The sequence below is a fragment of the Bombus vosnesenskii genome, unplaced genomic scaffold, assembly GCF_011952255.1.
Source record: "Bombus vosnesenskii isolate JDL3184/JDL3185 unplaced genomic scaffold, Bvos_JDL3184-5_v1.1 scf7180000013319, whole genome shotgun sequence".
NCBI lineage: Eukaryota > Metazoa > Arthropoda > Insecta > Hymenoptera > Apidae > Bombus > Bombus vosnesenskii.
In genome coordinates this window covers 2047311-2058096 of record NW_022882964.1, presented here as the reverse complement: position 1 = coordinate 2058096, position 10786 = coordinate 2047311, and the positions used below count along the sequence as shown (strand labels likewise).

The 10786-nt window shown below is 31.3% G+C and overlaps 3 protein-coding genes across 4 annotated transcripts; all 3 read right to left on the bottom strand.

Moving 5' to 3' along the window:
• Positions 1–170: 170 nt before the first annotated feature.
• LOC117235779 lies at positions 171–3059 on the bottom strand. Its single transcript, XM_033498113.1, has 2 exons — positions 2653–3059; positions 171–871 (listed from the first exon to the last, which is right to left on the bottom strand). The coding sequence occupies exons 1-2, from the start codon at positions 2728–2730 to the stop codon at positions 674–676; spliced, it is 276 nt and encodes a 91-aa protein (XP_033354004.1). The 5' UTR covers positions 2731–3059; the 3' UTR covers positions 171–673.
• Positions 3060–3286: 227 nt separating this feature from the next.
• Positions 3287–4082, bottom strand: LOC117235780. The gene is made up of 2 exons (XM_033498114.1): positions 3803–4082; positions 3287–3594 (listed from the first exon to the last, which is right to left on the bottom strand). Exons 1-2 carry the CDS (start codon positions 3875–3877, stop codon positions 3433–3435), a joined length of 237 nt encoding a protein of 78 aa, XP_033354005.1. The 5' UTR covers positions 3878–4082; the 3' UTR covers positions 3287–3432.
• A 2347-nt stretch (positions 4083–6429) lies between these two features.
• On the bottom strand, positions 6430–8746 carry LOC117235705 (cytochrome c oxidase assembly protein COX18, mitochondrial). Of its 2 annotated transcripts, XM_033497997.1 has the most exons (7): positions 8030–8745; positions 7809–7946; positions 7576–7723; positions 7373–7497; positions 7195–7305; positions 6953–7103; positions 6430–6477 (listed from the first exon to the last, which is right to left on the bottom strand). In XM_033497997.1, the coding sequence occupies exons 1-7, from the start codon at positions 8555–8557 to the stop codon at positions 6464–6466; spliced, it is 1215 nt and encodes a 404-aa protein (XP_033353888.1). In that variant the 5' UTR covers positions 8558–8745; the 3' UTR covers positions 6430–6463. The 2 variants fall into 2 exon arrangements, with proteins under 2 accessions (XP_033353888.1, XP_033353887.1); XM_033497996.1 differs by lacking the exon at positions 6430–6477 and having other exon boundaries at positions 6835–7103; positions 8030–8746.
• Positions 8747–10786: the final 2040 nt, after the last annotated feature.

Here is a 10786-nt window from a genome sequence, read left to right as displayed (position 1 = left end):
CTTCTTCGGTGGAAATAGAGAGTCTGATGATGAAATAGCTAGGTCGCTAATTGTCACGTCATAGATAACGATATATCGTAGAATACCTCGAATCCATTCAAATATGATTCGATACTTGGAACGTTTGAAAATCACGAACTGTAGGTCTTCGTTGGTCTTTAAGATTTTGTTGAGTCTTGATTATTGTTCTCGGTGATTTTGAGAGATTTAGCTTCAAAGACTCGAAAGCTTAGTGGTTACATTTAATACTTTATACGAGTGTATACATGCCTTTTCGATATATCATATTTTATATAATATCGTAAATTTATTTTCGATATTATAGGTATATAATATAAATATTATAATACTATTAACAATATACAATTGAAACGTTTTAAGATTCATCAGAACTGCGAGGACTGAAAACTTGATATAACTTCAGATCCCCAGACTCGACATTAAAAACCGACAGGACTTGAAAAAGTTTCACGTATCAAATTATATACAAAATGATTCGCATTTCGTTTCCAGCGTTGAAAATCTTCGAATCTCGTCGAAATTGAGATTTAAACTCGCATCGCCAATGGATTGATGCCACTCCCAATATCTCGCTCAAAATCTTTTAAGTCGCCGTTTCCTCAGTCGAAACATTTCTAATTTTCTGCTCGACTGATTTTACGGCCTTGCTATTTCACCAGGAGGGGCTATACTTCTTTGGCGAACGTAGACCACAATCGACGAATCCGCGTGCTTGATGTGAACAGGTGCCGGCCGCAGGGTCGAACACGTAAGTGGACATACAGCTTCCTAAGTTGCACACGCCTTTCCGACATACCAAATATTTCGTACAGTCTCCTGGATATGGTAGCACGTCGAATTCTTTCCCTTCCTGTGAATAAACAAGTACAATGATAGAAATTGTGGTTGGAGATAAAGCATTAAGAATATTCATAAGAAGAAATACTACGGTAGAACTCCACTTATCTGAACTCTGTTTATCAAAACAAAATTTTAATTAATGTTCGATTACTTGATCCAATCGTGTTTTTTATTCGGAACAAATTTGTATAATTGCAAATATGTATAATTTCTCATCTTATGTACGTATATGCGGAAGGATTTCTTAAAATATTGAGAATCTTTTCGCCTGTTAAAACAAGAGATTGACTTAACTAAATTGCTACCGGTTGTATCCACTCGTTTGAACTTCTTTTTATATGTGAGTGTGTAAAGGAAGAGTAATAAGTAATGGAGGAAATAAACTTCAGTCAAATGAACAGTTCTTGACTCAACGAGTTTACATAAATGGAATTCTGCAGTAATATTATCTTGATTATGTTCTGTTTCAGTACTGGAACTGAAAAACACGTCAAAATGACAAATTACATGTCTTTTTGGCAAACATTTAATTTACATTTTAAAAAATTATAAAAAATTATTGCTAGAATATTAGTAAAGATTATTATTTACAGATTGTATACATATATACAGGCGCTTTTAGAAAAATTAATATTGATATTATAATTAATATTATTCAGATAGGAATATACAGGGTGGTTGGTAACTGGTGGTACAAACGGAAAGGGGGTGATTCTACGCGAAAAAAAAAGTCGAAAATACAGAATAAAAATTTTTTTTTAATTTTCTTTTTTTTCATTTTTCCATCGAGACAACGATCTACAGTGAGATTCCTTATAACGAGACGCGATAAAGTGCACGCGTACCGAGCGAAAATTCAAAGTCGATTTTCTCGAAAACAAAGCCTCGAACGAGAAATTTTTATTATTCTATATTTTCGACTTCTTTTTTCGCGTAGAATCACCCCCTTTCACACTACTTAATTGTAATTATTTATCTATAATACATATATTTATTGTAAGTATAATTGGTGAGAGAATTGTGAAGTAGAACTCATCAAAAATCAATTATTTATAAATAATTCCTAGACATTCGTAAATCCTAAGGTATTTTTATAAATTCGTTCACCATATGTAACAAGTGGAAAAATTCGGAACAAATGATTGTGACAGTTAAAAACATTTGAAAATTAAGACGTTAAGAATAATTCATGACATAAAAACATATGTAGATAAAATTATGTTGAAATGAGAAAAACCAGATACTAGGAAATAACTTTAGGTCTATGCTATCAGCATAACATAGACCTTACGTAATAAAAAATCTGTGATGTAAGAGGAAACTGATAAATATTACTCAATTATCAATACTATAGTATGGTATATAATAAAACAATTTTTAATAATAATTTTGTTTTTCCGTTCATTGAAGAAATTAAAAATCTTATAACGTCGAAATATCGTTAAAAATTTGACTAACACCTTACGAGATTGATTAATATATGGTGAATATATTTTACAAATAAATAAAAGGAATAGGCAGTAAAAACAATGAAAAAGACTACGAGATAGATTCTATAGTGATATAATACCCTGAAATGACAAGAAATAAACATCAAGATTACTCTAAGTACCCGGGAATAAGATAACAATAGCAGTTGCGGAAAGGAATGAACATCAATTTGCTTTAAAAGCATAAACAGAATTAGATATACAGCTGCATGAACACAGTGTAAATTTGTACGAGTATAAACTAAAGAAAAGTTACAATCATATCGGCAATAATTATTAATAACAAAAAGACCTTCATTACCACTTTCATTCTCTTAGCGGTCGACACAGTGAAACAGTAACATAATACACACAGTAAGATCAACGATCGAGATGTCATCCTCTTGCATGCAAAATGACTGTTGTATTTGTTATATTTAATTGTACAGTACACTAATGATCAAATTGTTTCGGATAAGCTGTCAGCGTGGAGATCACGTTTCAATGAATTAACAGCAAAATTATTTGACGAATATTTTTTCCTCTTTTTTTTATGTGTTATAAACTATTTAGTCGATTATCTACTTGATACACGAACGAAGGTCGTCTGTAGACTGTGCGCTCTTTGCGAGCAGCAGCCAGCGTGCATAGCACTTCCGGCACTCGTTGCTAAATTAGCAATTGTCAGCGACAGATACTCGTATTATAATATTGCTCATCGATAATTATATTTAATCGTTGAAGATACGTGTAATATTTGCCGAGACATTGAAATTTTATGAGGTACATAATTATCTCTAAAGCAATATATTCCAATTAACCGAAAGCGTATATATATACGTAGGTGTATATGTATATAAGTAAGTACATACACACGTTATACATAAATTATGTACGATTTAATTGTTGAAAAATTTGAAACCATAATAAGAATATGAAATAATTAATGATGTGAATTGAAAATAAATTTTATTCAATTATTCCACTTCTTTAAATTGTTTCACTTCTTCACATTCTCTCGCTGGTACATTTGTTCGTAAAAAAGAAATACATTTGATATGGCGATATATTCTATAAATATTTCAAATTGTTGTTGCACAAATTATCCACGTTGCATACAATCCTGACGATTTTGGAGAGGATAGTCGCAGGTGCCGATGTTTGGATTAAATTCCGTGCCTGTGCCACACTCCAAAACGAAACAACCGCTACCATCGCAATGTTGGTACTTTCTACAGTCGCCTGGGTAAGGATAAACTTCCCCCTAAAAATAATTAAGTTAGAACATGCTGTCATATGTACTCTACATAAATTAATGAACTCATTAACGTATACGTGTATTTCCTCGACTCATCTAGCATAGCAACTTATCTACCTCTATCATCTTATATATTATACAAAATGACAAAATTGATGTATGACAGTTACTAAAATATTATGTATAATTGAAAGTATTCTAACAAAATACGCACAGCTACTAATCCACAAAAGAAGATGATACAAAGAATGCTGCACAGCAGGACTATAAAGAGCTTGATAACAGCCATGACTTCCGCCTGTAATTCGCTACTCGAATCCGTTGAATCTACTCTAATCCGTTCCACAAAGTACGCTATTTGCCAATGAAATGGATTTTATATATACTGCATCATGCAAGCAAAAATAAAGAACGTAATTTAATACGTTATCTCAATATGAACTATTTCGCCGACTTCACATCTATTTTCATTATCGAACATACGCATGATACATTTTTTCCGACCTTATCGTCATTAAATAGCCAGGATCAAGGATACGAACAACAAGTTCAAATATAATTACATTATATTATGAGAAAAATTTTAAAATGCGATAGGAAGAAATGAGATAGAAGGAAATAAAATAGAGATAGAGGTGGTGATACTAAGCGAAAATAGTGTAACCTTTTCATTTGTTATACAAATAAAATACAATTACTCACAATAATCGAACAATCTTTAAAACAGAATAACTTTTCGAAAATTGGGTCAATCGACTTGAATTTTTTTGGCTAGTTAAGAGGATTAGCTTAATATATGACGTGTAAAAAAATGTAAGAAAATTGCAATTAATGGGAATCGCGGAGAAAATAGTAAAAGTCTCTTTTTACAATCTTTTTATCTGAATCTGTACATATTTACATAATTTAAATACCTTTTACAGGCTTACGTCAGTTATACACATGCCGAGTATTTCATCGAAATTGGTTAATGTCTCTATGAGCTAGAAACGATTTAAAATAGTGAAAATCGCAGTTTTCCACGACTTTCGGCCTAAAGTCTTAGAGTGACCTCAAACGATACATAATATTGTCGATATTTCAACTTTTTCAACATCATCGCGGTTTGTCAATAAATACTGACAATATTGACAATATGCAATATTTATTGACAAACCATATTTCCCTCGCACGTTCAATATTTATTGACGACACATTCGGTTTCAAGTTAGCGTTTGTTCAACGATATCGAGTAAGAAGAAAATTTGTGTAGCCATTATTTCAGCATTATCAATGAAGAAACCAAGGAAGAAGAGGGCTGGACATGAGCTAGGAAGTACTTTTTAAAACGAGACATGTCTTCGCGTATAAATTTACTGAATGAAATTCGAATATTCACTCCAAAAGGTTTTCAAAATTATACGTGTTTCCCACTCTCTGATTTTCTAAAAGAGGATTTGCGTATAACTCATCACATCCTGGACACATCGACAACTTCTTTGTCTTTTATTACTTTTTTCTTTTCCATTGTTAATATTTGTTTCTTCTCTTCGTCTTAATTAATGATAAGATGCTAGATAAAATTTACAGGAAACATTTACAGGATAAATAATACCAAAATAACGTGGACATAGAATTTATTTTAAACCACACGTGATTTCAATTCTAGATCCTTATAAACGCCAAAATTTACATCCCATGGAGTTTCGATCTTCGATATTACAATAAAAATTATTACATTTCATCAGAAATATTACTGTAATCTCAATTCGATAACGATTATGCATGATTTATTCTAATTATTGTATTCGTGTGTATTAATAATATGATTATTGTTTATTCGATTTCACTTTATTAAATTTCTTCACATTTAAGCTTGTGTATGTCTTCGTCAAAAGAAAACGTATCCTCGTTTGATATGGATTATCTATAGCCACCTTTTCATCAAAAAGGAACGTCCTCTGAGAGTAATACAGATATAAGGAGCAGGATAACGGATTTTACAATCGTTGACAACACAGGATGTTGAACAATCATCCACATGTGGACGTAGACCAACTTGGGTATCTGGACCAACTAGAGTTTCCTCCTAAAAATGATCGTATTATAATATACATTATTATTTTCTATTAATATTTTCTTTCTATTCATTTTCTGGCATATTTTTCTTTCGTGTCAATACTTAAGCAAATACTTATCAATTAGAAATATAGCATTATTAAATTTCCATTGATAGTTATCAGTTACATTTACCAGAAGTACAATCTATCAGAAAATGACAAAATTTATAAGTAACAGTTATTAAAATATTAACAATAAATCTGTGTAATTATAAATATTGCGACGATATACGTACAACTGCTAATCCACGAAGGAAGCTGATACAAAGAATGCTACAGAGAAAAAATGTAGAGAGTTTGATAAAAGCCATGACTTTCTTCGTAATTTGCTTCTCGAATCTGCTAGTTCATTCCACAAAATGCGTTCTCCGTTAGTGAAATGCATTTTATATGTATATACTATATCTTATAAGAATAAATTAAAAAAAGTAAGTCATTTAGATACGAACTTTTTCGTCGAATATCATTGTCTCCACAATATGCCCAATGCAGTGACTCAAATTAGTAGAAGTAAAGAAAATATTCTTGTGCTAAGTACGCGATAAATGTAAGGGACTTCGGCTATTGGTTGAAGAACGATAATCAATTGTTGAATTCAAGAGGGGATTTACTCACCATGGGGCATTGTCATATTATAGGACTTGCTTCGACTTCTCGAGTTTATGACACAGACGACGCCCAGAAAATTATAGTATCTGAAGATTGTGAGTACGCCCCTCCGTTTACTTACTTGCACTGAGTCGAATGGTTGGATGGATTGATTTTATAATCACTAATTAAAAGATAGACACTAAAATATGTAATTTTTAAAGATTAATACTTATCGCTTTCGCAAAATCTAGGTTCAGCATGCCGATGATAAACGTACATAAGAAATATAAAACAATGAGTGCTCTGAAAAAAATTCCTGTGTATCCTGCTGCTATATTCTAAAAGATATATCACACTGATACAATGATATTCACATCTGAATTGAAGAAAGTAAATGCTTCCATATACACCTCTATTGTAAATAACGCGGCTCCATCCTCAAATTTAAATCTCTAATTTTCATGAAACTTACGCACGATGTATGTAGGTCCCGAAAAAATGTTTCCTACGTTTTTATTTTATGTCCTGATATTTTATGATGATAGTTAATAACACATTGATAATTATTCTTCTTTATTTGACTTCGTACTAAATGATATTACATTCAACATAGGAGACAAATATTTCATCTTGTTTCTATGCTTTTGCTACGGATCGCGTTAAAGAAAATTTGCCTAATAACCGTTTATGTAATTCTTGATATGGATGCCGAAGGTCAGAATCAGTTTTAGGTATTCTGAGTAGCTTACGGACTTTTGGAGATAGGAGTACTACATTTTGTAACAGTCCATAGCAATTATTGGTAATCCAAAACAAGGATAAACACTAAAACATTTAATTTGCAAACATTAATAGAATGAATAATAACACAGAATAAAGTAATTATTCATTTTGTCAAAATGTAGATACAACATACCGATGGTAAGCATGCCATGATAGGCACGAAACAAACAATGAGTACTCTACAGAAATTCTTGTATATTCTGTTAAATCTTGAATCTTTTATTTTAAATAATACGTAATTTACCTAAAAAAACGTATCATGTTGGTACAGAGATATGTAAATTAAAGAAAATAAATACTTGCATACATACTTCCATTGTAACTAAGTGAGAAAATCCAAAAAGTATAGGCAATATAAAAAAGTGATCTATGTCTACAAGATTTTGTATCCATCCGAAACCACCAGTAGTCAATTCTTGGAAATCCTTTACGGTGGCTAGCATTAAAATTTTTAAGACTTAGTTTTGTTGCTATTTTTGTATTAAAAACACTATATACAAAATACATTACTCACCAGGACTTATTTGAGGCAATACATAACACATATTCCTTACTGCAACTGAGAAACTTATCCATATCGGTGCTTGCAATAATACCATTGCAACGCTTTTAAATGGATGACAATTGTCTCTTATATATAATCTTTTTTGTTCCTTAGAAATCTATTACGCAAAGTAAAAAATTGATATACTTGATATAAATAGAAGAATATAATAGTGTGTATCCAAATACTTTACATTTAAATACCTCGCGTGTATATAAAGCAATCGCACGTACTGGACTCAATTGAGACGATACTACTTCCTTATCCACTTTCCTTCTTACTTTCTCTGCAATATCCATCATTTCATCTTTCAAGTTTTCCTGTTTTGCCCTATTGTGAAGCTAGATAAAGATCACTTAAGAAATATATATTCCAATCTTAACACTAACTTAACTTAATTTGATAACATAGTAATGATACTCACATCGAGTATATTTAATGGTAGATTTATAAATGTTCTTGTAATAATTGTGGTAAGTATAATACTTGCCCACCATGGTAAACCTGTTTGATAATGCATGTATCTAAAAGCTTCGGTGACCCATTCTACGCATATACTTTCAGATATCATTTGGAAAATGCCACCATTGTATTTAATAGCTTCATTTACAACTGCGGGTCCTGAATTTGAATATTGTCTAATACTATTTATAGCAGTAGGATAACAATTGCTAGGAATTTTTGAAATTAGTACTACATCCTTGTTACATAGTAACGATCTTTGAAATACTTTTGGATGGAGTTGCTGATGCAAAACAGCATTTTGTGTATTTGAAAAGTTCCTCTTATTTGAAAAATATCCCATTAATACTTTACTATTTAAAAAATGATTCTTATACACATTTAGGGGAGAAGCATTGGAAATATAATGAATAGAACGAGGATGTTTTACAAAAATACTGCTATTACATTTAAAATCCAATTGAATTTTTTTAAATATTCGTACATTCATGGTTACACAATAACAATGAACAGTTTAAATAAATAAGTTTAAAAACTTGAATAAGTTTAACAATGAATAAGTTTAAAAAAAACCTAGTTTTCCTTCGTGTTTACATCTATAAATATAATGTTCCTATATGTACATGACAATTACGACGAATAGGTTAGTTACTAAACTAACCTTAAATCGTTCACGATTATGCATGATTCCTTCTATTCCTTATATTTAAATGTATTTAATAATATAAGAAGAATTAGAATGTTTTGTATATTTATTTATTAAAATCACAATACAAATTACATATTTTGGAGAAAATAGGTATTACGTGAAAATAGAAACCAATAAATAAATAAGCAATAAAAATCAATCTTTTAACATTTCTACAAATCATTAAAATAGATTAACATCACTGTAGTATCATTATTGTTAACAAACCTAAAAACAAACAAAATACTTTAAATTATACCATTGACGAGATACAAAATAGATGTGACATTCAATACTTTTTCGTTATCGATTTAGTATGGTAATGGTTTGAAATAAAACTAAATTTTCCTATTAAATTATTTAATTGTAAAAATTATTGTATAATTCTTTAAATTTAATAAATAGGAATAATGTATAATTCTATTAATAATATTAATATAACGTAATTAAATAACATTGCGCGTCTTGTAATATTCTTATAAATGAATAATATATACAATTCTACTAAAAAATTGTTAATATTTCCAAAAATACGATAATCTCTAACTTATATACGTAATGCCGCAAGTTTCACTATACTGTTATAATGATATTTTTATAAGTTATGTTTATAAATCCACTTACATCGGTAAAACAGGAACATGTCGGTAAGTTGTTATAAATGTACGTGTATTCTGTACCTGTTCGGTGATAATTCTTATATTTGCCGTAGAAAATTGCAGAGGGCGTAAGAAACACACCGGTTTACCATCTGTAGATAATGATAGTAACGGTGTAAATTATATGCATACGTTTTACGTAATCGGATAAAACTATAGTTCCAGTAAATGTTTTAAGTTTATAAAATAAAATGTAGTTATAAGAATAATTTCATCTTATTTTATAGTTATCATTCATTACTGCATAATTATCATCTGTGATAACCGTTTACTACTTAACTTGCAATGGTAACAATATAGTTTCTTATAATAACGCGACATTTAAAATTCCTTAAATTTGAATAATATATCCCAGTTTTAAGAAAACTACAAAATTTGATGTGATTTTGCCGCCCCATTGTAATAACAGCTGTATATATTACTATCGATGGTACATAATAATATTTATCAAATAATAATCATCAGCGACAAAGTAATAACAATTTTGTATGAAATAAAAGTTACAAACATTACGTAATATTTTTTTTTAAATGTACATCTTTAAGGATAGACAAAATAAACTGCATCTTTAATTAATCATATCCTTATCGATAAATATATCTGATATAAATATATCATTGTACTGTTTATACGTATATTATAAATGGCGATAAAATAACTTTTAAAAGCTAAATTAAGAGATATAAATGCGTATACAAAAAGCGTAATTATCGAATGTAAACAACTTTACTTCGATAACGCGTATCATACATCTAATTTACAATTCGTGAAAACGATACCCCATAGGGGACCCAAAATACTGGAAGAAGAAAAAGAAAGACGAGACTAAAGGATCAGGGTATCGACACACACGTATATATACGTATAACACATCCTCGACAAAAGTTTCTCGAATCGAAGCACAATGTTCATTTCACGGCTTGAGGATTGGAGGGAGGAGGTCGCGCGTCGAGTATCTTTGCATTAACATTTACCATCCCTTCTTTTTCTGTAAACCGCAGTTCTCGCATCATCCTAGCGATTTCCAGGCATCCCCCCGTTCCAGGAACTGGAAGAAACGTCGGCATACCATTTCAACGACAAATGGCATCGCAGCCCTAACAGCCACCAACGACGTCGGTCTAATCTCGAAGCAGCGGTTGGTCGTCGAGATCCTGGCTCTTTTCCCTCGTCGAATGGGCGTGCTGGAAACGCCCATCCACCCTTGCTACATAGATCTGCACCCCTGTGCCATCTCAGGGGTGGAGTCGACCAATGACACGGTGGTAACGTTCGTCTGACAACGTGGCCTTTGGAGCCGCCCCCGCATTTCCCGTGGCTAACTAGCACTACCCCACTATAGTCGCGTCAGCCACTCGGCCAGCAAGTCCCC